The sequence below is a fragment of the Clupea harengus genome, chromosome 10, assembly GCF_900700415.2.
Source record: "Clupea harengus chromosome 10, Ch_v2.0.2, whole genome shotgun sequence".
Lineage (NCBI taxonomy): Eukaryota > Metazoa > Chordata > Actinopteri > Clupeiformes > Clupeidae > Clupea > Clupea harengus.
The window spans coordinates 1,250,326-1,276,356 of NC_045161.1; the positions used below are offsets into that span (position 1 = coordinate 1,250,326).

General features: G+C 41.1%; 2 protein-coding genes across 3 annotated transcripts in view; one reads left to right on the top strand and one right to left on the bottom strand.

The window, feature by feature from the left end:
• Positions 1 to 13,819, bottom strand: part of patj (PATJ crumbs cell polarity complex component) — a 78,977-nt gene extending 65,158 nt beyond the window's left edge. Inside the window, exons 1-7 of the mRNA XM_031574809.2 lie at positions 13,085 to 13,819; positions 12,571 to 12,616; positions 12,186 to 12,364; positions 9,036 to 9,221; positions 8,622 to 8,761; positions 8,111 to 8,276; positions 4,288 to 4,416 (exon numbers count right to left, since the gene is read on the bottom strand). Of these exons, the coding sequence (XP_031430669.1) occupies positions 4,288 to 4,416; positions 8,111 to 8,276; positions 8,622 to 8,761; positions 9,036 to 9,221; positions 12,186 to 12,364; positions 12,571 to 12,592 (822 nt within the window). The 5' untranslated portion in view covers positions 12,593 to 12,616; positions 13,085 to 13,819. The remainder of the gene's footprint in view (positions 1 to 4,287; positions 4,417 to 8,110; positions 8,277 to 8,621; positions 8,762 to 9,035; positions 9,222 to 12,185; positions 12,365 to 12,570; positions 12,617 to 13,084) is intronic.
• Positions 13,820 to 13,833: 14 nt separating this feature from the next.
• tm2d1 (TM2 domain containing 1) lies at positions 13,834 to 26,031 on the top strand. 2 transcript variants are annotated; one of them, XM_031574939.2, is made up of 7 exons: positions 13,834 to 14,123; positions 15,201 to 15,274; positions 17,050 to 17,158; positions 17,353 to 17,444; positions 18,365 to 18,438; positions 24,640 to 24,754; positions 25,530 to 26,031. In XM_031574939.2, the coding sequence occupies exons 1-6, from the start codon at positions 13,990 to 13,992 to the stop codon at positions 24,748 to 24,750; spliced, it is 594 nt and encodes a 197-aa protein (XP_031430799.1). In that variant the 5' UTR covers positions 13,834 to 13,989; the 3' UTR covers positions 24,751 to 24,754; positions 25,530 to 26,031. The 2 variants fall into 2 exon arrangements, with proteins under 2 accessions (XP_031430799.1, XP_031430798.1); XM_031574938.2 differs by having other exon boundaries at positions 13,836 to 14,123; positions 25,535 to 26,031.

The window sequence follows — 26,031 nt, forward strand, 5'->3', positions numbered from 1 at the left end:
GTCTGTATCTGTTTGATATTAAATCGTCTGTATCTGTTTGATATGAAATCATCAGTTTGATATGAAATCGTCTGTATCTGTTTGATATGAAATCATCTGTTTGATATGAAATCATCTGTATGTGTTTGATATGAAATCGTCTGTATCTGTTTGATATGAAATCATCTGTATCCGCATTTGGATAGAAATAGGAAGTGGGTGGGGCCACTGGCAGTAGCTCCCAATAGACACGGTGACAGCTCATTTAGCCTCCATCTCCATGAATGAACCAACGGCTGCTCTGATATCTGGTATGGCAGTCTTGTGAACCAATGGCTGCTCTGATATCTGGTATGGCAGTCTTGTGAACCAATGGCTGCTCTGATATCTGGTATGGCAGTCTTGTGAACCAATGGCTGCTCTGATATCTGGTATGGCAGTCTTGTGAACCAATGGCTGCTCTGATATCTGGTATGGCAGTCTTGTGAACCAATGGCTGCTCTGATATCTGGTATGACAGTCTTGTGAACGCACTGCATACATTGCTTAAACAGGTAAGAGGAGAATCTAAGATGGCCACCAAATTAGGGTTCCTTGCTGAGCAATAATTGTTTTGCATTTGAACTTCAAATGCCAAACCATCTTAGAATACCCATCTCACAAAGCAATATGATACGATAAGGACATATTCAATGGCCCTCATAGACACTCATAGTATGATTAATGCACAAATGTAAACAAAACATTGCATCTTTAGTGGACCTTTATGTCAAAGCCAGCAAGGTGCAATGGTGTAAGTAGGCTATACCTTTTTTTATCCAACATTCATCTTATTTGTTGACCATAACATTAAGGCGAAGTAAATGTAACTGGGTTTTCTGTGTCATCTTTCTGAAAGTGTTACGCCTAAGATATGTGAGAAGTGCCCTTGGACCCAAAGTAGGGCGGATTCTGCCCCCCCTTTTTGGAACTAAGAAATACCGACTGAACAAGCCCTCCGCGCTTCCTTTCATGTTTGAGGACCACACAAAAATCACTCTCCTGTTCAGGAAAGATGTGGTCTGGTCCTTCAGAACAAGGGCTGATTCCCCCTGTGCTATGGACTGAATTAGCCCTGCAAAACGGGGTGGCCTGGAAGCAAACTGAAGGTGATACCCCTCTTTGACTGTTCTCAACACCCATTGAGGTGCTCTGCAAGCCTGAGGCTGCCACTATGTGTAGTTAGCAGAGAGAGTCTCCAACGATGCTCAGGTGCTCTCCGGTGGCTTCAGAAGTCTGAACGGATGACACATGCATATAACGCGGGGGGAAACTGGCGCAGCTTCTATGGTTGCCGTGGCGGCTGCACAACCATGGCCAAGCCTCATGGCTGGAAAAAAAATGTATTCTAGAGTCAGAAAGATGTGTTCAACAAATGTGTTAACCACATTTTCTGGTGTATTTAATACAAAAAAATTGAATCGATAGTCCCTTCAAAAACATACAACAATCAAATGGAGTGATTGATTCGGTCGAATGAGTGGTAGCTCGTTCTATACGTAGACAGTTAAGTTGAAGCTTCCAAAAACATGCAACACTAAACAGATAAGACTTTCATAGAACAGTGCAAGTGAAGGGGGAAAGGTGAAGAATGAGAGAAAGGGTCTGTGCTGTAGGTTTGGGTAGGAGATGGAACAACTGGGGAAATCTGCATTTCGTTGCCTCAGTACCTGTACTCTGTGCAATGACAATAAAGTTGAATCTAATCTAATCTGTGGAAGTATTTTTTTGTAATTGAGAAAATGATTGTAATGATTTTCAGAAGAAGTTGAATACTTCTGCAAGGCATTGTATTCCACTTGTATGTATTCGCTATGGCCTTCTGGAGGCTTAATGTGACCAATTTAGTACCAGCAACAACAAAGGGGCTGATTTGAACAGCTTTCTGGAGCATGCGATTCAGTGATGTATGAAATGTAGAGCTCTGGCCTTTGAACAAGGAGGGTTTTGTGTCTGTGAACAGGAGGGACAGAAACTATGATGCGGAGACTGAGAGGAAGGGCATGGGTGCTTTATACACAGAGCAGTGTTTGGAATTCAGGTCCCTTAAAAACAACTGATTTTAAATGTGCTTTCTCCATCCCTAAAAAGTCAAGCTAAGTATTGCTTTCTGTCTTTTTTATCGTATAGCTGTAGAGATTATTGACACGTTTACCACACTGTGGCTTTTGGAAACTTTTTGAAAAAAGTTAATAAGAGCTCAACTGGTAATTCATTTCCACCCCTCCCTTCTATACTCCTGAACCAATGTGTCAATAGTGTGTGGCTCGGTCCGACCACTGTCCTGTCCTTAGGCCTGGGTATGAACACGAGGGACACTTAGATGACAATGAGGAGCAATCTGATTCATTTAACAAAAAGTCTATTGGATTAGAATGTTGGACTGTACCTGTAACGGCTTTGAAACGTCAAGAATAAGATTCAATAAAATAAAAAACAAGCAACTTTGCTTAGTTAGCTAATGCCAGCCTATGTCACGTAACCATGCTGGAAAGTATGCCGGCGAAAAAAAACTCCCTACTGATATCCACAGCATTTCATTTAATACTAATGTTTCAGTCAACATTTTAATTAAATTCATTATTATTTCCATGGAATGGGAGTCTAGTGCCTGAAGCTTGTTTTGTCATTCTTGGTGGTTGCTCTTGTAGTAGTTCGATTTCAAGGTTGCACACACACTGTCTATTTTTTGTATTGATTTGCGGAATGAAAAAGAAAACAATATAGTAAGGTTATAGGTCTGCTTAGTTAATAATTGCTTGTGGTTCATTAAAAGTAAAATAAATAAATAAATAAATAAATAAAATAAAATAAAATAATTGCTTTACAAAATTACATCTAGTTAGAAAATTGACAAATCCTTGAAGATAATTTAGTTAATATACATTTTGTGTTATTCATATATAAAATATTTCAGTGAATTGATATTATTATTGATATGCCCAAATCTGTTGATCTAGGAGAAGAGAGCAGCACCATTTGCTCTTTATGAGGGTTTTACCAATCGTGCAACACAAAAACAAGTGTTCAATTTGAATGTGCCCATTCTAATGTTCTCATCACTAGACCACCAGGTGATATTCTCCTTAACCATGACTACTCATCCCCATAGCTAACACACAGGCAAGCGAAGAAGCCCATTTCAATAGGGCCCAGGTACATCGAGTGAAACACACAGAGATGATCAGTAGGCTACCCTGAGGCACAGGGGAAAAGAAGGACACAACGTTAGGCTACATATTCTCCTGCTACTTGCCAAAAAGACATTTTTGCAGCTTTCAGGCCAGCTGAAATATACTTAACCAACTTTCAGTCTTGTAATTAACACTATAACAAATGATGATTTCGACCTTTAAAGTCCAGTCTTCCTTTTTGTTTACTGTTTTTTGTTTACTCAAATGACCTCACACTGAGCGTTGTGTAATGTAGCCTGCCCTGAGCCATCATTTCCAGGAGTAATATAGGGATGTCTGAGATTATTCCGTGGACAAATAAAGAATAAACAAGACCCTTACCAAATAATGTCACAATACATGATCAATTAAACCTACTGCCTATGAAAGGCTGGTGAAATCTGTAACCTTTCTTTGAGTTGCTTTTTCAATTAAGGAGGAACGCATACATCTCCTCACAAGCAGAACTGGACTCACTCATGATATTTCCTTAAATGATGTTCGGGGGTGGTCTGGTTTTGTGCGCTAAAGTGTTGGAGGGCCAATATCTTCAGGGACTTACTGGGGTTTACTTAGAAAAGGGAGGGATGAGGCCATCGCACTGCTGTTGGAGTGTTAGAGGTTATACTCAGAGCTACGATAATCAGTGGGTCAGGAGTCCGGCTGAAGATCCCAGTTGGATGTGGCATTTGGTCATGGTTGTGTATCTTGAGGTGTATGTGGTGTTGTCTCGGGTCTCGACATGTGCCTTAATCCATCATAGGTATGGAGGGGGGCAGGTCAGGAACGCTAGGCACCCCTGTTGAGCCTTCTGGAGGTGTTGGGAGCCTAATTCAACAAATGGAGTCCAATAAGAAGGAAGGGGACACAACGTCTCTTTGTTGTTGCTGATTAGAAGTTTTAAGCGTCGGTATGGTAGTTGTGGTGCACCCTGATGTAGTCTACACTGTTTTGGTAAGATTACATGCATGTGACACATTGAGAGGTTTGACCACTGCAGGAAGTCCCCAACCAATAGCACAATAAATTGAGCATCTTGTCCTGTGTGTAAATGTCACGATGAAAGGTGGGTGAGAGCAGAAGAAGGAGCACAAACCTTGTGGGCCACACTGTTGGGAACCAGCGTCCTCACGACTACACCTGTGGCTTTACCCCCCACAATGCCAAAGCCCAACCCTGAGCCATCATTCACCAGCTCGATCTCCTCCACATGACCCCACTGTTCCTGCAGAGAGAGACGGGGGGGGGGGGGGGGGGTTAATGGTCTAACATATAAGAAATATAAATATACATACCTTTATGGCCTGCGATGTCATATCATGGCTGGAAAACACTTTTCTGACACTCAAAAACATTTAAAAAAATGTACTCTTGACATACTCCTTCACATTGAGACACATCGAGGAATAAAAGAAAGCCATTAACAGGCACAAGGCAGGAACATGGGAGTTTATGAGTGACAAAAACGGTGGAAAACTGGAGGGCTCAGACACTAAATGTGTCCACTTAGAAAGGAACTGCTCAGCGTTGTAAGTTCATCCAATAGGTGATCACCCTATCCTGCTTCAGAGCCATGCATGACCTCTGACCTCATAAGGCAAGAGGTCTGATGAGGTCATGTCTGCAGTATGACCAAACGATGGACATCAGCCGCATGAGTGCTTTAATACCTGCTTAAGCCACCACTACACACCACCATGCACTAAACACACACACACACACACACACACACACACAGACAGACAGACAGACAGACAGACAGACAGACAGACAGACAGACAGACAGACAGACAGACAGACAGACAGACAGACAGACAGACAGACAGACAGACAGACAGACAGACAGACAGACAGACAGACAGACAGACAGACAGACAGACAGACAGACAGACAGACAGACAGACAGACAGACAGACAGACAGACAGACAGACAGACAGACAGACAGACAGACAGACAGACAGACAGACAGACAGACAGACAGACAGACAGACAGACAGACAGACAGACAGACAGACAGACAGACAGACAGACAGACAGACAGACAGACAGACAGACAGACAGACAGACAGACAGACAGACAGACAGACAGACAGACAGACAGACAGACAGACAGACAGACACACAGACAGACAGACACACACACACACACACACACACACACACACACACACACACACACACACACACACACACACACACACACACACACACACACACACACACACACACACACACACACACACACACACACACACACACACACACACACACACACACACACACACACACACACACACACACACACACACACACACACACACACACACACACACACACACACACACACACACACACACACACACACACACACACACACACACACACACACACACACACACACACACACACACACACACACAGTCCTGCTTCTATGTCTGACTCATTCACTTCTCAAACTCCACACACACACACACACACCTAATCGTGCAGGTCTTCTTGGGTTCTTCTTAACAAACCAAGATTCCTTTCCTTGTTATTACCTGAGCCTTATCTGATGAGAGTCTTCTTCACCGATGTTCTCTGCCATCTAATGAGACATCTAAAGCCGTGCGAGGCCAAAGCAAAGGCCCATTTCAGATGAGCATGCTGCTGCATCCACTGGAGCGTCCACTCAGAGGGGGTTGTGTGTGTGTGTGTGTGGATACTTCAAGCTCAACCAGCTCTAAAGTCACGGTTCACACCTGAAAAGGGACCAGCTGTGGACAGATCTGGCTGGTTCTGTTGTTGGCCATCAGGCTACATTCCTTTGAAAGGGCCGTTGATTCAGCAAGCACACCATTTATAGGTTCACAGGAAGATTAATATCAACTATTATGGGGCAAATTGCCTGAGGATGCAGGACGTATTATCAGGTGCAGATGGGAATTTAGGCATGGACCAATTCATCGCCGACAGGCTGATAAAAGGCAGTGCAACCCTGTCTTGCATGTACTACATCAACAGCATTATACAGTAAAACATCCAATAATAGCAGACCAATAACGGCAACCCTCTTATAACTGCTAGGTACAATGTTCTAATCAGTCAAATAAACGGCCAACCTCTAATAAACATATGGGTCAAAAAGTTGGAAGTTCCCCTGCCATTGAATGAGTACATTCAGTCTGAACTCAAGAGTACTAAAGACCAAAAAACAAAATAGAAGTGTGAATTATTAATACATCATCCCTTATTTATATATGTTGATGCTAGCATTTACAGCTCATCATACAATAGTTAGTTCTGGTCGAACAATGAATTAATTAATTTCTGATCGGATAAAAGGCCTTCCATGAGCGGCGGCATCCTGACAGAACCCCACTCACACTCATGTCATATTGCTTAAGTATGCTGAGAGCCAAAAAGCCAGCGAGTCAGTAACAGTTAACCTCTCAGTAACAGTTAACCTCTCAAATGAAAATGAATGAAACAAATCTCTATGAAACTATTTTATCAGCATAGAATACTACTTAATCTTACAACATGGAATACTGTGGACACCTGAATAGTGAGTCAATTTTGTTTTGAAGTCACTTGAATCCACAATATGACTTCTGAAGTACTGCCCAAAGATGATTCACACTGGCTGGATCCTAGCAGTTCACACGGGTTGGACATCCTAGCCTCTGATGGAGAGGGCTGCCTTTGCTGTTGCCTGTCTCCGACTAGCCTGCCAGTTGAATTTAGGTATAGTTAGTTCCAGACCACCTTCGAGATGGTTGGACCAACATACACCATCCCTTTGTTATGCTGGTAAAGGCCTGTTCGTTGGTTAGCGAGCTAAACTATTTCATACTCCACACTCCAAGCTAAATTGGTGGCAGCACATCATCAGATTTGTCCACCCCCTAGCTCCTCTCTCGCCAAGATGGCGGAGGCTAAAGGCTACATTTATACAACTGAAAGATATTTGGGCGACCATTAGTGATGTATCATATCAATTGATGCTTGTATGTTACAATAACTAAGTTGAGGCAAACTGACAGGCTTAATTTAAGCATCCAAGCTTTTGAACTAGCTGACAGGCTAACCATTAACGTTAACTGACCGGCTTGCCACAAACTACAGGATAGCCAAACATGCTGGTTGTTTTTGATTCAATATCACCTCTTGAGATCCAAAGTGGTCTTACAAAAAGTTGTGCCGCAGCTAGCTGGTTACCATGCTAACTAGTAGGTGCATTTCTGCTTTTAAGAAAATGTTATAAAACTAAAAATATCAGTAGAATATAAAGTTCTAAACTATAATACATACATACAGACTTGAAGTCACACGCATGGTCGGAGATAAGCAATAAAATTGGGTCAATTTGTATCAGAAGTTATGCACTTTAAGTTCAGTCTGAAAACTCAGAATATATTGTTCAGTTTTCTTCATGATTATTCCATGGAGGTATGTTTGGCCTTTGTGGACTAGATCAGCTGCTAGGAAGCTGCTGCTGCTACCAACCGCTGCAGATTTTACAGCTGCTACTGAATTGCTCTAGTTGCAAATGCTGATGTATTAAAACAAAACCAATAAATGAGCCAAGATAAAACAAGTAGAGAAAATAGACCCCATGACTAAAAACAGGCGGGCAAGTGAGAAACTTGAGAAATAAAAAATGAACTAAGAGTGTGAGAGCTACAAAAATTGCACTAGCAGTACTGAGGTCATTGATTCTCCAAGTTAGTTCATTTTTAGAAACCGGAGGATAAAGGTGGACAACACTTTCTCAAAGAAAATAAGATGATCAACCTTCTCACATTACTGGACTTGGCAATAGCTCTGCTTAGGCTGCTGCAGAGTCGGAGTCTCACTGACCATTCCAGGAAGGAGCAGGGTTTACAACAACAATGGATGATTTCCAGTGCAGATTTGGGTTATTTAGGTGGATTACCGTATTAATGGATCCTAGGGCAGAATCCTTGTCCCTTGCCACAATAAGCTCGACGTGCTCCTTCTCCTGCTGCAGAAGACTGAGGGCCTGCTGTTGAGTCACATTTTCATCCAGAGGCATTCCATTAATGGCCAGGATCTGGTCGTTCTCGTGGAGTCTGCCACTCCTAGGGGGGAAAGCACAGACAGCCTGAGTGGGTTAATGATCTTTATGCTCCTCTCGGTTCAGTGTTACTTACTCTGCAGGTACAGTATGGGTAGTTCCTTGACCTTTGCTTGTTACTGAGTGTGTAAGATGAAAGGTCTCCTGCCATTTTGCACTCTTATTTACTTTATTGCTCCATCAACAGTAATGCACAGCTGCTGTGGGAGTCCATAATAATGTGGTCCTAATCACCATAATACTAAAGGTGATCAGGACCTAAATATGAGGTAGAACCACAGCAAGGGTTATCTCACAAACTGAAATTATTCGATACCAAGACTAGCAATGTTCTAGTGGCATGAGTGACCTGTCAGCGATGCTTCCTGGTTGTATGTGTCTGATGAAGACGCCATGGCTGCCTACTCCCTCGGGTCTCAGACCCACCACACTGAAGCCCAGACCTCCAGACAGTGGCTTCGGTAGGCTGACCTGCTCAGTCTTCCTTCCCTGTGGAGAAACAGGCCATCTCTTAAACACACAATAGACTATTGTTTGGACAATGAAAAATGCAAGAGGCATAGTCTTAGGCAATCAAAGTAGACACTTTATAGTAATCTTGCTGAGATTTTTTTTTGTCATCAACCAAATGTAGCTATAGGTATTAAGTATTAAAGGTATTAAGTGTTGGTATTGGTACTGCTTTTAAAAATTAATAAATAAATAAATAAAATGAAAGATTATGAAAAGATAAAGGGTGTAAAAAGTGAGACTTCCTCACTACCTTAGCAGCAACCTGGAGCCACATCTGTAGCTGTTTAGAAGAATGCACACTGGCCGAGGATGATAAGCCCGTGCCATTAGACCTGACAGAACTCCCACAGCTCGGGGGAACACTGGCACTGAAAATGAGCTGGCCTTTACGGGAGAAGCTGAACTCGCTGCAGGCATCCGGGGGCATACGATTCAACTGGCCAACAGAGAGGAACACAGAAATGGAGTTCAGTTGTGATTTGTGAATAGTGCTCAGGGTACTGTACATATATTTACAACAAATACATAAATAACATAAATCAATAACCTCAAAATCATCTGGTGTTTACCATTTACATTCTGTATGATAGTCACTTCTCTGTCATCAAAACAATTTCAAATTTAGGCACTAAAGCATCATAAAGTTGGTCATTGAGATTATGCAATCGTAATTATATAACATAGTAAAGTCTTTTAAGTGAACCACTTGATTCAAGTGATCCACTGATGTTATGAGTACTGAAATATTTTGTTTTGATAATTATCTAAAATTTTAAATAGTAAAAGAGGTAAAACATTGCTGATTCTTTTCTAATTACATAATGCATATAACTCGTTGCTGTCCACTCTCCAACATGCATGCCTTCTCAAGGGTACACTGTACACAACACACTCAGAGTGCGGAGGAATAGGTGTAGGGCTTGTTAGAATACCACAGTCATCTCCACAGGAGACGAGGACGAGGGGGAGGGGGAGGGGATCAATACATTCCACCACAGCTCTCGCTGGTCCTGAACAGGTAATGTATTAACGACCTTTAGACTCAGATCGTGGAAACTTATTTGTCTCCAGCTTATTTGGCCTAGGCTGACAGAGCAAGTTCCAAGCCATTCCATCAATACATCTCAAACAAGGCAGTTACTCAAACAAGACAGTAGGTATTAGGCCTTGATAGATCCAAACACAAGCACAAAAAAAAAAGCTTTCACCACAGGCTTCATACACAATAGATTTTCAACTGACGCATTCATTGGCCTTCATTGACCTTCCAAGCACTTAGAATATGAAGGCAAGGTTCTGTTATTGCTATTATCTTAATTTGGTATGTGGATTGCTTCTTGTGAAGAGCTTTTTTTTGTGTCGCTTGCATCAATAAAAACTCCTGCTGAATACGAATATCCATGGGTGGGTCAATGTCTAGCTCCAGCATTATGCTTCCATGGGGGGTATTTTTCAACCCATTAAGCCCCACTGACATGGAAGAAAATTCACTCTCCACTAAACTCTGATCTTCCAGTGCACATAATGAACATTTCCCTTGCTGTGCCGAGGTGACTCAGTGTCATCCGCAGAGGTGACCAGGCCACAGCATTAGTGTGGAGTCAGGCTGCCTCAAGAGTCTTTACTACAGAAGCCCATCCTACTACTGCTCGAATATATAATCTTCCTCCCCTGTGGAGTTAGGAAATTGAGCATCTGTTTCCATCTCTGCGTCATATCTGCTTAAATCTTTCAGCTGCTTGTTGTATTCAATGTGAACTGAATTTAACCAACAGTGGGAACGGTCCATGTGTTAAAGTCAGAATGCAAATGCCAATTGCAATTTTTGTGTGCATGTGCGTGTAATCTTAAGAAAACATTGTTATGGTTTTGTTTCAGATGGATGTCAAGAACAGACTCGTTAAGACAGCTTGAAAAAGAGGAGTCAGCTGGCAAGCAATGATCTATAGCAGGATATGAAGTGGTGAACAGAGGGGAATATCTTATTAGTTCAGTGGAGGGACGCCATTATTTTCATGTTGCAAATGATTAAGATGATGAATCTAAATTACTGCGGAGCTATTCATTCTGGGAAAAGCCTGCTGTACGTCATTCTACTATTATTGACGACAAGCATACATACACAGAGGCCTTTGGAGGGCGGACCAAATGATACAGTAAGCATGCAGTGCACTAAAAACAAAAAAAACACAAAACGCTGTGAATTAACACTTCCTAATATTTTCCAGTAACTTCATTGCAAGGTTGTCCACCAAGGTTTTTTTTTTATCCTAATGGATCTATGATTTTTGGCGGCCAACCTTTTACAGCACGCCATTTTTTCACTTTACCCCCCTCGGTAGATCCTCCAAAATAGATCATTTTTCATCTACGATGGGATCTTGACACATCTTTTTTTTTGTTTGTTTAATGCAAGTGCTTATGTTGAAATGGTCACTGAGTGACATCTTTGATAAAGTACATTTCCTTATACTTGAAAAAGCCAGTGTATTATTTTTGTTTGAAACACTTATCTTGGAAAGCTCCTGACAGTTGGCATGGATCTCTGAAGTAAACCTTCTTTGGCGGCTTGTTTAGACTCCAATAAGATTGTGATTTCCATTTTCCCTTTTGGAAGACGTTTTTACATGGCAAGAAGGTGATGACTGAGTAGAAATGTGTATGAAAATATTATTGGATATTAAAGTAATAAAATGAAAAATGCTTGTTTACATTTTAAGTAATGTAAAAAGTGTATTTTTACAGGAAATCTGAGTATTTAAGCCACTTGTACAGTGACTGTATTTGGTGAAAATCTTAGAAAAGCTTTTGTTTTAGGTGCGACAACCATTTACCTAACCATAGGTGTGAAAACAATAATTTGCATTCAGTGTAAAAAAGGTCAGTACCCTTTGCCTGGTATGATTCAATACATGAATTGAGTTGGGTATTTTTTACTTTTAGCACGAAAGGGAGCGGTGTATTTTGATTGGCTGTAGAGCTCAAATATCAACAACCTTTCTCCAGAATCGTGGACTGCATGTTTAAATCATCTTAAATAGCTGACATTTCCCGCTTAGTCTATTGATCAGGCAACTCAATCACTTATTTTGGAAATATCAAAATGTGTACATCCTAGGAGGCATCTTCATTTATGTTGATTGCTGTAATGAAAATACTAACATTAAGCATTTATTTGCCATAATTCAGCTTTCATAGAGAGGGAGGGTAATGAGTGAGAGAATAAGAAAAGTATTCTGCAAAGAAGCAGAGAGGGGAGGAAAACAAGGGATTAATGGTAGGGGGGGTATGAAAAGGGGAAGTTTAGTTAAGATGTAAACCAAATGTGAAAGCACAAACTTTCTCACATTAAAAGTCTTTCAGTAGTGTTTCATTTGGCTTAGCTGTGTTGCACACACACCTGGTCTTTGAGCTGCTTGACGGAGTGCTGCAGGGTGAGGATGTGTCCAAGCAGGGGACTCTGCAAAGCATCTCTTAGGGCACCGAGTCTCTCGCTGTGGGTCCACTCCTCCTGCTGCACCAGTTTCAACTGCAGCCGCTCAAGAGCTTGAAGCACCTGCTGACGCTCCACTGACGACACTTGGTACACGGAAAGTGCACATACAGTCGACAAGAAGTACAAATACAAGATTCAACACAAAGACAAACACACACCGTGACAGATTATAAACACAAATGTAATGCACACTAGGCTATTCCTGAATGCAATATTCACACAGATGTTTCTACGAAAAATACAGTGACATAACAGACATACTATTGTGTAGCCTACGTATAGGGCCTACCTGTAGGGACATTTTCAAACATTGTCCTTCCAATCCGTGAATTATGCTATTGATGTAACCAAGGAGAAAGAACAGAAGTTTAGATGATATATCTAGCAAGTAGGCGTTAGCTAGGAGGTTAGTTGTAACCTGAGTGAATCATACACTGGCACATCTTATCAGATTCAGAGAAGTCTAAAAACATGTCAAGTCTTAACATGACAGTGATTTAATAACGCGACAATGTTGTAAACAGTATTGTTACTCAGTACAGTACTCAACGACAGGCCCGCATTTTCTTATTTTTTTTCTCAAAGCAATGCCACCCGGTCATATGGCAGTGAGAGCCGATAGATTAGACTTTATATAGGCTAACTTTAAAAACAAACCTATTGGAGGACATTATACCTAACTCAAAAAGCAAGGGTGCGGAAATCGTTATGACAAGACATGATTAGTGCCCTCACAATCGAATACATAAATTCTTATTTTAGGTACCCTTACCTGGCCGACAGAAGTTGAAAACACACCTCACCTTAAACAGGAAGTGTTGTAGATCCCAGGGGTAAAGTTAGGGCGGGGAACGACGAACTAGCAATGCCAGCTAAACGATTATCAAACTTAGGCCATTTAGTCTGTTCGGGGGGAACGCATCAAATCACATGAATTGAAGTGAGCAGTACGTTAATAACCCGCTTTGAAACAATACAAATTGACAAGTGTCATTTTCTTTTTGATGAACATGTAGTAACAGGTGCAGTACAACGCTAGCGTTGGCTAACTTGATCATTCATTTGTCATTAATAATATTGTTTGTCACAAGACCGTTCACATTACAGCAGAGACATTATAAGGACTTTGCATTAAGTTGAGCAAAAGCAGTAACGCTGGCGACAAACTGATAAGTTAGCAACCTACTCAGCACAACAGGTGAAACGCATAGGTTCGTGCAAGATGACGTTTAATGTCAATCACCAACTAATGTTAAAGTTACTTCAATGAAAGTCGAGGGGAGTAACTAGTAACATAACTTAGCAGGTACCTGCTTGCCACGCGAGACTAACCTAAAGTAAAATGTGTTACATCATATACCGAGGAAAAGGCTGCTATTGACTCCTGTTTTCTTGTGGCTATGCATATTGATCGCTTGCCTTCAAATTTGGCTAGCTAGTTGCTCGCCATGTAACTGACTTAAAAATATACAGGCTATGCTACGTTAAGATAACGTTAACCTATTGATATCAGTTCACGTATCACGGCAGGGCAAATTTAGCTACGACTGAAAAGATAGAACCTACTTGCAGTTCGTCCGTTGTATTTGGGGGGCTGCTTTGGGTAACATTTAAGTATATAAGAAAAATAATTGTCCTCAATGTTTTGCTGTGCGCCTTTAAGAACAAGCATCGTCACGTGACGCCAAAAAAAAATCGTATTTTCATCATGGCTCCTCCGTGGGTCAGGCTGCCTGCGCGGTCCTTGTTTGGGGTTTTGATGATTACTCTCTCCCTATGTTGGAATTTACAAGGAAGCCGTGTTAGTGACATCGATAGCTGCGAAAATCTACGCCTTGGACAATATCCTTTTATAATCGATTACTTGTTCACTGTTGATATACTCTGCTGTGGCTAACATGTCGACACTGACTGGCGAACAGTTGCTAATGCACTAAGACAGCTATCTAACTAGCATCCCTCTATATCGTTATTATTCCATATCTGTACTATAATACTATGCAGTCACGGGTGAAATTGAGAGAGGAATTTAATAGAAAACGGCATATAACACTCTGGGTTCATAATATTTTGATTATCACAAGTGGTAAGCTCCAGTGGCAGTTGGTTGGTTTGTTGTAACGTTAGCCTAATTTATGTGTAACGCCGTTAATATGTATTGGCTCAACTCTCTCCATATGTGATGTTTGGTGAAACATGTTTCCACATCTTAGTTGATCAGATGTCATTCAAGTTATACACTGTATGGTGTGGAAGACAAGTTACATTACAAATAATAGTAGGATACTCTTGCCCAGGACCTGTCGTTTGTGAAGGCAAGACTTTATTTGAATAATTGCCACCAATATAAAACCGCTTGGTGTGTTTAATCACCAAGTAAGATGTGTTACGTTTAACCTTTTTGATTTATTAGATCCAAGTAATAGCATTGTACTTAACTGAAGTGAATTTTGTTCACTACACTATTACTAGGATCTTTAAACACCTTACTTGGGGATTATTCAAATAAAGGTTGGTCTTCACAGGCTGGTCCTGGGCAAGAGTATCCTCCTATTATTTGTAATGAAGAACCACGTCTTTGACAGGCTTAGTAATACAATTCATAGGGCAGACAGGCCTATGCATTATGCTTTCCCTTCAAGAGAGGGCGCAAAATATCACCGGTTATGACATTGGGTCGGAGTTTTAAACGAAGAGTTCTCTCAAATGAGTCGATAGGTTTTGATCATTTTTGTGTGACCACCTTTCAGGTGTGGTGGTGTATTATAAAACTGAAATGGTGTAGGCTATGTAATATGGCAACGGCGTGAATAAGGACATTCGCGCGAATAACTTCAAATGGAGTGAATAGAATTCAATGGACACCGTAAACCTACCAATAGAATGGAATGGAAACGTAATGACCTTAACTTGGATCAGGTATCTTTGTTCAGACCCTAACATTAATGATGCCACTCAGGAACCAGAAGTCTGCAAAGATTTAATTGCGTGGGGTGAGTCCTATTATTAATGTCTTTTTTTTAAATATCTGGTCAGAGAACTGTAGATACCTGTAATACTTAGCCTTGCATGAACTGAAACAAAACAAAAAAAACATGTCTTGCATTGCACAGCAGATGTTAAAGGTACAGGCTGTGATTTCTAATCCAATACACTTTTTGTCATTCAGTTAATTGCTCCTTACAGTCCTCTCACTGTCACGTCTGTGTGTATGCTGAAAAAAAAAAAACTCTGGTGTTCCTACAGTCTTGTAAAGGGGATACAAACATAGTGCCTTGGACCTAGCCATACACAATACCAGCCAACCAACACATTGCTTCTGGAGCAATTTGTGATTTGACCTTAAATATCAAACAAGCACCAAGACAGAACATCTGATTTTTGAACACATACATACACACACACACACAGAGAGAGAGAGAGAGAGAGAGAGAGAGAGAGAGAGCAACTAGACGACCATGATGAGCAATTTGCTGAGTTTGATAAAAGTGTACCGTATTTTCCCGACTATTAACCACACCAAATATGAACTACATTACAGTATTTTATGTAAATCTATAAAACAAACCTGTGTATCGCCCGTGTGTATTCACCACAGTTTATTGAACGTTACGTCATGCCATGTAGTTGTGATGCGAGCGCTACTAGCCATTGTATGTCATATGAAGTAGGGATGGGCATTTCAATCAAAAAACTGCACCTACACCCCCTTCCTGCGTACATACACACACACACACACACACACACACACACACACACACACACACACACACATGTACAAATAATGTACAAATACCCCATTCCCACTGTGAACCATTTTTTTGAGCATTTATTTCAGGGTGTGGTGTGGGAATGGACGCTAAACGTTTAAGTCTAATCTAGTTGATGCCCTGCTGACCTAATACCTAGTAGGAATTGCAACCATTAAATGAATGTGTTGGAGAAGGGCAAGGGAGAGGGAAGACTTCTCCCCCCTCATTCGCTACCATTGCATTGATATCAGAGTAAGCCCTTGCTCTGTTGATGGCCCATTATTTCTCTTAGGATTGTTTGATGTCCATGTTAAGCATGTTAACTGTTTCCCTAAGCTACAGATAGCTAGGATAGTCCATAGCCAGGTTTACTAACATGAGATCTCGCACACCTCTTGCGGAGGTTCACGCTCCATAGCATCCCGTTAGAGTGTGAATGAAAATGTGTTATCTATCCGATGTTTTTATCGTATGTGAAAGAGGGAGGGAGAGAGAGAGAGAGAGACCCATTCACCCTTTATCTGGCAGTCACACTTGATCTGTGCGCATTACTAACTGCCAGATGGGGCGAAAGGGCATTCCGGTGTATAGGATGCACCCGAGTATTAACCGCAGGGCTGCATAAATTCTGCACAATCAAGGTATAAACCAGGGTTATTAGTCGAGAAATTACTGCAACAAAAAAAGCTTTCACAGCACGATTATATCGCCAAAAGACCAGAGTTGGCATGCTAACAAGCCTTTTCATCAGTGCCAACTGTTCTGTTGCTGGTGTTTTATTAGGATTTTGCATGCCTTTTTCAGTAGATAGATCGGTGGTTTTCAGTCAAAACTGCTACTTTTAAGATATTGATACTGTTAAGGAAGTTAAAGGGGGGTGCCAAAGTAAGTGTTGCATGTGTTCCTGTCACTGTAATTTGATCTTGGATTATTCAGTCCAGGATCATGGCATGTGTGTGTGTGTGTGTGTGATTTACAACCTGCATTATGAATAGCTGAATTGCTTTTGTTTACAGTGGAGTGTAAGCCAGCTCCAAATGTAACCTGCCAACTAGCTAATGGAACGAGGTTTAAATTCAGCGGAGAAGAAGTCGGTTTCAACAGGAGTATTCCATGCAGGAATGTGTAAGTTCATTTACCCTATAATATGAGGGAATGAATTATAACATCCAGTCCATGTAGTCCATTTTCTTCCATATTCTAATCATATATTGCATTGATATTTCACAGAGTATAGAGGTGTGGATTATGCTGGTGTTATCTTTATGCAATGAAAATAATTACTTAAACATGATGTGTACAATTTGCTTTCTTCTCAGGAGCGGATACTCTTACAAAGTGGCTGTGGCTTTGTCTCTCTTCCTGGGCTGGCTTGGGGCAGATCGATTCTACCTTGGGTATCCTGCCTTAGGTAAGTCAGTGGTACAGTAGGTAGAGAAGTCGTCTAGTAATCAGAAGGTTGCTAGTTCGATTCTCTGTCGAAGCGTCCTTGAGCAAGACACTGAACCCCTAATTGCTCCTGATGTGCAGTGTGCCATCAGTGTAAATGTAAAATGTGTATACATTGTAAGTCGCTTTGGATAAAAGCGTCTGCCAAATGACTAAATGTAAATGTAAATGTAACCTTATTATTCAAACCTTAACAGTCAAGTAAAGAAGACACTGGACACACCCGGTAAAGGTGAAGGACTGTTAGATGCTTGATATATATATAGTTTTACTCTTAGCTCAAAAAGCTCAGCAGAAGATATTATTGCAGCTTTTTTTTAAAGAGTAAAATGATCTAAATTGGCTGGAAGATGTGCATGGTTCATGTGAGGATTGGTTAACTGTAACACAACTTTTGGCATGCGGAAGTTTGAACTAGTGTCCAATGACATTGTTTTGTTGTGTGTCAAATGAAGACTACAATATGTAAAAGCAGCCTTAGGAGGCCTGGAGTTTTCTACTGCTTGCTGAAAGAAGATGGAAAGATGTCGTATTAGTGTCCCCAGACCAACTCTGATTATGAAAAGGCCACAGATCAGAGCAAATTGCAGAAATTATGCAGTACAGAGGCATATCCATCCTGTCCTCCCTTCCTAGTCCTTCAGGGAGTAAGCCGTGGCTTGGAATGCTGTGGTATTCACCTTACCCTTGTCTCCTCAGGCCTCCTGAAGTTCTGTACCGTGGGTTTCTGTGGTATTCACCTTACCCTTGTCTCCTCAGGCCTGTTGAAGTTCTGTACCGTGGGTTTCTGTGGTATTCACCGTACCTCTTGTCTCCTCAGGCCTGCTGAAGTTCTGTACCGTGGGTTTCTGTGGTATATTCACCTTACCCTTGTCTCCTCAGGCCTGTTGAAGTTCTGTACCGTGGGTTTCTGTGGTATCGGCAGCCTGGTGGACTTCATGCTGATTGCCATGCAGGTGAGTGATGATGCCTCTCACTGTGTCCGAAAAACAACTCAGGAAAAAGGCAGGACCAACCCTTCCTGCCGATCCAAATGACCAGCAGTTTCTGAGCTTTTTCTCAGCTTTGTCGATTGTAAAACAATGGGTAATCATCACATAGGTTACCACATCTCTCTTCCATAGTACATGATGTCTGTTTGAAGAGATTCAAAGTGCTGTTTTAGGGTTTATGAAAAGGACTTGAGCTTCAGTACTGGAAGATATCAGGGCTGGGAAAGCATGCTGTGTAGATCATCTTTTGGTACAGAAGAGCTTGATTGAGTGGATAATTACCTTTGGATTAGCTAAGGATGGTGTTTCTTACATACTGACAACAGAAATACTCATTCTGTCAATCAACTGAATTGTCTGTATGCTTACTTACCACCTGAGCCGCCTGACTGGTTACAAATCTGTCAATGTCTTGCTCTCTTTTATAAACAAAATGAAATCAGTAGGTTTTGGTAATTTTTGCTGTTTTCCCCAGCGATGGCCACATTTGCTCAGGGTGGCATTGAAATATATATTCTTTTACATTTCTGTAGATGGCAACCGCAACTGATTTAGAGTGGCACAACACAGCTTATTTTTCTCTTAAAGTTTTATGAAGGACCAGGAGAGAGAGTAATGCCTTTTAAAAGGTGCCACTGGCACAAAGACCCAACACATACTTACACTCTCAATTAGCTGTATGCTGTCTGGGTTCATTCTTAGTCAGTGACAGATTTGATAAAGTATAGTGGCTCCCCACTGAACCCATTTTTTGCTGTGGCACTCAGTTAAACAACTTACTTTAAGAGTAACTACCCTGCCTTGGAGTAGGGCCTGGAAATGTGTCTTTGAAAGGGATTAATATACACCTGGGACACAATGTTATTAATGCTATTCTTTGCTATTATTGCTATTTTTTTCATGTATTTGTTTTTTGTACATAGTGTTACACATATGGAGTATGTACCTAAAACTTTGCAGTTGTAAAGAAAGCCTGTTTATATAGGAGAGAAAAGTAGGAGAATACAGGAGAGTAGAAGAGATTCTCTTGAAGAGGGCTGTGTTGGACACTCAGTTCTTTTGGAACTAACTAACCCACTCCCAGCACCACCCCACCACAAACACATACGCTCATTCCCCTCGCTGGACCACCCACGGTAGATAAGGAGCTAAGGAGCGAGATAAATGTCCACAGTTGCCCACATCCCACAGCATTATCGGAGCAGGAAGAGATGGCTCTGGTTGCTCTCCAGCCAGTTGTGTGCTAATCTTGACTAATCCAGAATCCCTCCGCTGAGCGTTTCACTGGCTGCTCTTTTTTCATCCACTCATCCACCATCTCCTTCATGGTGGTGTGTTCAGAATTCCAGATGGCTTTTATCTCCCCAAACACACACACACACACACACACACATGCCCAGAGTCTATCTCTGACCACCTTTACCACCCTCTTGGAGGAAAGCAGGGCAGGCAGCTCATGGATAGGTCGAACATGTCAGCATCTACCATGCATTTGAAATGATTCAACCTCCCAAGCCCTCAACACATTATTGTGCTTTTGGGGCTCTTGTGCTATTTATTGGAGATATACCAATGAGACAACATAAAATAGAGTTTAGTGCAAACGAGATGATGCTTTTTCCAAGTTTATGTGAGAGTGCCAATAGTGTCCGGTGTGTTTTTCCATGTAAACCAATGGATCTCAACAATTTGAATGGTTTACAACTTCTATTCCCAGGACAAACACAACAACCATTTCAGTGTCATGAAATGTAAAAATGGCAACTGTGGTAGAGCATGTTACGCAGGAGAAAGTCCACTGAAAACACATCAAAATGCCATCCAAGTTCCAGCAGAATTCCTTTGTTTTGAGATGGGCATTGCTATTTAGACGTTGCAGATGAACCAACACTTTTGCCCACTCCCAGCAAAGAGTGCTTTTATGTGCAATCTAGTATGTATATATATATATATATAGCCAATCTAAGGTATGTTTTCTTAGTTTGCTGTGTGTTAGTGTGCGCTCCTATTCGGGATGGGCATAATTAATTGACGATCGATTAATTGATCATTAAGAACTTCGTGGATGACATTATTTTTTTCATCGATAAAACGAATGCATATTCTGTTGCGTAGTGTGAGTCTTGAAGGAATGCAATGGATTTCGCTATGTGGCAGCAATTAAACATTTTACCACACGAGGGCAATGTTTCAAAAAAAGCCACAGGCCTATTCAGTTACTTGCGAGTTTCCGTGTACTGTAAATCCTCGGGGCTTTTATTTACTTAGGCTGCACAGCGCACCGGCTTGTATTTGGGTCAGGCTTGTATTCGGGGCAGGCCTTTATTTCTTACGGCTCTTCAGAATGTTCAAAAAAGTTCAGTTGATTTGAATGGGGCACCCCAACGTTAGCAGGTCTGTAATTTCTTGATATTCACCACCTCGAAAAGTTAATGACTGCTGTCATTGGCAACGGGTTTGGTGTTTCTAATTCACATCTTTCATATCATTCCGCAAGAAGTCCGTCATTTATCGAGCGGAAAGTCATTGTAACTTGAAGTCAGCAAGTAATGGGTTGCTACGCAACACCTGGGACGTTAAAGTTCTATTAGCCTGAAGAACATTTTTTTTTTTGCGGAAATCATGACACGGCAACAAAATCATTAAAAAGAGGTATTTTGAAGGAATGTCTTCTATCGTTTAGGCATGTAACTGTATAATAACAAATTCGCCTTGTAGGCTGAAACATTTCTTTTTTATTGCAAACAGCCATGAAATTAGCCAACAATATTAAACATGAGGAGAACTTGTATTTATGAAATGCATTCAATTAAATTGTGATGTCTGCTTTGTGCTGGACTGACGATGGTAGGCTACAGTAAAATAGGCTACCGGTACCTTTTTTTTTACCCCCGGTATACGGGGCCCGGCCTTTATTTGTCCGTATCGACCACGCCCCCGGCTACTATCTGAAGCCCGGCCTCTAATTGAATCCCGGTCTTTATTTGAGGATTTACGGTATTTCAAAAGTAAACATGAAGAGGTCACGGCGAAGTGTAGCGTGGGACCATTTTGATTTAAAAAATGACTTAGTTCACTGCCAACACTGCGAAGCTGTGTATAAGTACAACTCGGCCACGACTCAAATGATCCACTTGTACCACTTGAACAACGCACATCCGACCCTGGTTAGTCGCGGTGCATCCTGCTCTCGGTCTCAACCTAGCATCAACTCGGTGTTAGCACGGAGGAGCTGCGATGCACAACGAGCAGGGTAGGCTAGCATTGGTAGGTAGGCTAATCTCTCTCTCACCCTCTTTCTCGACTTGGTGCCTTTTTTGATAGTTTTGTTTGGCAAAACCTGTCAAGACCTAAGTATTATATATTTTTGGTTAAGTTATTGTTTAACATGATTGTTTTTTATATTATTATTTTATTTTGGAGAAAAGGATCAGTTTCTAGCTTCTAGCTGTCGGCTCCGCTGCCCAAGAGTACAGCAGCGCATATTTTCAAGTGTAACCATTGAACGGATCCCGTTTAACTGCCACAAGAGTTGTTCATCTTGTAATAAAGATCTCAATGAGGAAACACGCTGTGTTTTTTCTATATTCACTGCATTTCAATATAGCCTATAAATAGTGAAATTTAATATAAAAATATTAATGATTAATCGAAAATCGATCGTTAATTCGCCATCGACCGTAAAGCGCCATGTTGCCTCAACTGTAAATTGCCCTTTATAAATATAATATGTCTAAACTTATGGCGAAAATAAACAATGAATTGAACCTGCATTTGCATGCAGGATACCAAATTGCTACCTGGTACAGGTACATTTTTCATTTTGCAAATAGTTTTTTCAAGTCTACCCACCACAGTAGCGACCAATTTTTTTAAATATCTTCTTACGAACTTCGTAAGACCAAACCTAAGAAAGATCCCCGCCGGATTCATGAGCGCGTGGAAATGTGTTCTTAAACCGCCAAAGTGTTCTTAGCTGTACACTGATTCTTAAATTAAACGCACATTCTCGTACACCTGAATTTGCATACATTAACACCCCGCCAGCTCCTTATAAGGGCATTCAACCTTAGGGCCGTGTGCACAAAGAATCCATAGACAACGCGAAAGCAACTTGAGACTAATCAAAATCATGCCAAAGCAAAAAGCAAAGGTACTGTTGCAGAATGTAGATGTGTCCATTCTATTCCACTATGGCTATATCCACGCGATTTAAGTTTAGTGCTTATTTATTCGTTCATTTGCAGTGTTCGTGTAGTGCTTTTATTTATTTTAGGACATCACGAAGCCTCGTAGAATCATGACTATAAATGTGAAACGTAATTGTTAATAATACAATTATTCTCGTATTTATTATTATTGTAATTATTTAAATCCGAGGATGTCTGTAGAATTGATGTGAACGCAATCACCAACGATTTCTCACAAATTCAGCTTAAAAACATGGACGCACTGCAATATGGCCAATCTACGACTGCCTTTCCGCGTTCTTAAATCCTGTTCTTAGCTAAGAACGAATCCCAGATATGTCCGAATTGTCCTGGGAACTTCGCAGGTGGAGTTAAGAAGAAATGTAAGACATTTCTATTTCTTCTTAACTTTTTCTAAACTGCGTTCGATAATGAGATCCATGGCCCCTAAATATTACTCTTATCATGTTAATGAATGCATGTTTATTAGATGTTATTATGTGATGACTTGGACAATTTGTTACAGTTTGATTTAAATGTGTTTTTTGTGGTTTTGTGGCATTCAAGCTGAATAATGGCTACTTTTTGATGACCCGGATTACTACTGTTCTGAATATAAACAACAGACTTTGGAATAGAATTCAAATGTTCAAACCAAGACGAGACATTTTATTTCAACTTAATTTCTATGACCTTTTAGTTTGGATGAAATTACCATATAAGTATGGCTGCGAAAGTTCTCAGAATTGTTTTTAAGCAGCTGACGCATCTAAAATGGGTGTCTCCATTGCATGAGAGGAAGACATAAGAACACAAACAAACTATTACAAAAATATTTAAAAACAAAATAGATCATCTGTGTGGTGAGCTTTATCTCTCATTCATGTGTTTTCAAGTACATGCGGAGTGGGGTTTAAGGAGAAAAATAAACCGCAAAATTTCTCACAGATTTTTTTTAAATTACCACCACAAAATAAATGTGCTATGATTTGTACAAACGAATGCGTATTTGTAAATATGTACAAATATATATTCAATATACTGTATATGCAAATGCAATTCTTGTAGCTTAGGCTGTTACATATACTACAGCCTGAATAAAACAAAACTGTCACCTAGTGGTTGCTCCATTGTCTTTGTTTGGGGTGGCACATTTGTGTGGATCAAGACCTATTTGTGTGTGGAATGTGAAAAAGCCAAAAGAATGTCTGAAAATGACATCAGTGGAAGCTGGGATGAATGTGTGTGTTGGATAGGGCCAATGATTTTCCGCGATAACGGAAAACGGACGGAATTCGCGGAATGAACACTTTGAAACGGAATTGCACCTTTGAAACGGAAACATCATTTTGTTCATACAAATCGCCCAAATTCCCCTGTATTTTGGGCTGCAAGGCTATATTTCTTTCAAATAAACACAACAACGATTGCAACGATGAACAAACATTAATTAAAGAACAAAACCACTGAGAAAATGTCACGTCTGCGCTGAACTCTGCTCCGGCCACGCCCCCCTTTTCAACGGTTGACCCACAGATTTCCGCTAAAGCCACATTCAGTCACATTCACGCGCTCGTCTTCCCAATCGCATTTAAAACAAAAAATGTTTAGTCTTCTGTTCTGTTGATGGCTGGCAAACAACAATCTAAGAAGGGCACATATTATTCACTCATTTTAAGCCATCAATCTACCTCAGGGTGAACAAAATGAGCTGAAACGGAAAAAAAACGGAATTCACCAAATGTGAAACGGAAAATGCATTTTTTTTAAACGGAAAATCATTGGCCCTAGTTGGATGATCCACAAATGCAGATTCAACACTTTATATGCAGAAATACAGATTTACAAATTATATTGAATGACAAAAGCACACACACATGTATGTATGCAAGTATATCCAAGTTTGGCAACAGAAGCTGAACTGGTAGATGATGTGTGTGATTCTTGTTCTGATGCCAGTTCTGTGTATTCTCAGATTGTGGGCCCATCTGACGGCTCGGACTACATCGTGGATTACTATGGAGCTCGGCTGGTCCATCTCTCCATCACCAATGAGACCTATAGAAGAACGCAGCTCTCTTTGTGAACGTGTGAGTAATGCCTGAACTGTTCCAGTGGGGTCATCTTTATCTGACACCGACGTACACGCAACGCTCTGATGGAAAAGGTACCGTAGGAATCGACAAATCCATCACCCTCGTATCGATGCACAGATAATTCCCTGTGAGCGTGAGCATACGGTAGACTTGTCTACGACTGCTGTACATGTCTGATTCAGACTGGGCCACCGCCCTCCCCCCCAGTGCTAGCAACCACGGTCGGATTCCTTTTGGTAATGAACAGTTGGGTTTGGGGGGAAAAATGGTAAGCCAGAGGGGACCTTTAACTTCTGTACCATAAATATTGAACTCTCCTCCTTTCTCTCTCTCTCTTTCTACTTGTTCCTTTCTTTGCTCTTTTTCTGCTCTTATTTCTTCACCCGTGTCTTGCTCATCATCTGCCTCATTTAGGCAATGGTTAAATGTCAGGCAGTGGAGCAAACACTGGCCTTTGACTTTCATGAGGAGAGAGGGCTGTAGCCGTGAGGCTGCACTTATTAGGGCCTGAGGGCACTGAACACTGAGCACTGAGCATGCCCACACGCACCTGCCATTCTTTTACTTTCTCTGCTCCCCCTTCCCTTCCTGTAAAGGAGAGTTCAAATGGAGAGCTAGATATTTGTTGTCTTTTTGTTAGTTTTCTGTAAACTGGTCCTTGGTCGTCCGGTACTTTTGATTTGTATTAGTAATAGTGGGCCTGAAACCATCATTTTATGAAATCACTGACACAATTATTGAGACTGATGCAAACATTTTGTCTGATCAGTTCAGGTGGAGGATGTTCGCTGAAGGGGATCCAGAGACTGGTGTTCCCAGTAATACATCCCAAGAATCGGAGCCTTTCTTCTGGAGACGTCTCTGATGAGAACCCACAGTGATCCGTCAGCAGTGGTGACTGGGCAGTGGAGTTTGTAAACACTGTGTTTCAGTTACTGCAAGACTGGGTCTGAAATCTGTAAATACTGTTGTACATATGTATGTATATGAAAAGAATGACTTCATCTGGACTGGCTTGAGAGCAGTGTGTCAAAGACCACGTGGACATCTAAAATCCCCATGGCTCATACTTGACACATTTGCTTTGTGAATTCCTTCCTTGCCCTGCATTTTTAATTCCTGAACTTTGAAGTGCATATATTTTTACCACTTATTTATGTTTTTGTGTCATCAAGTTTCAGTGGATTGGTGAAGTGCATGCTATCATCGAGCAAAAATCAGTGATGAATAAAATGCAAGGAAAACGCCACATTCCTTCTTTGGCTAAACTA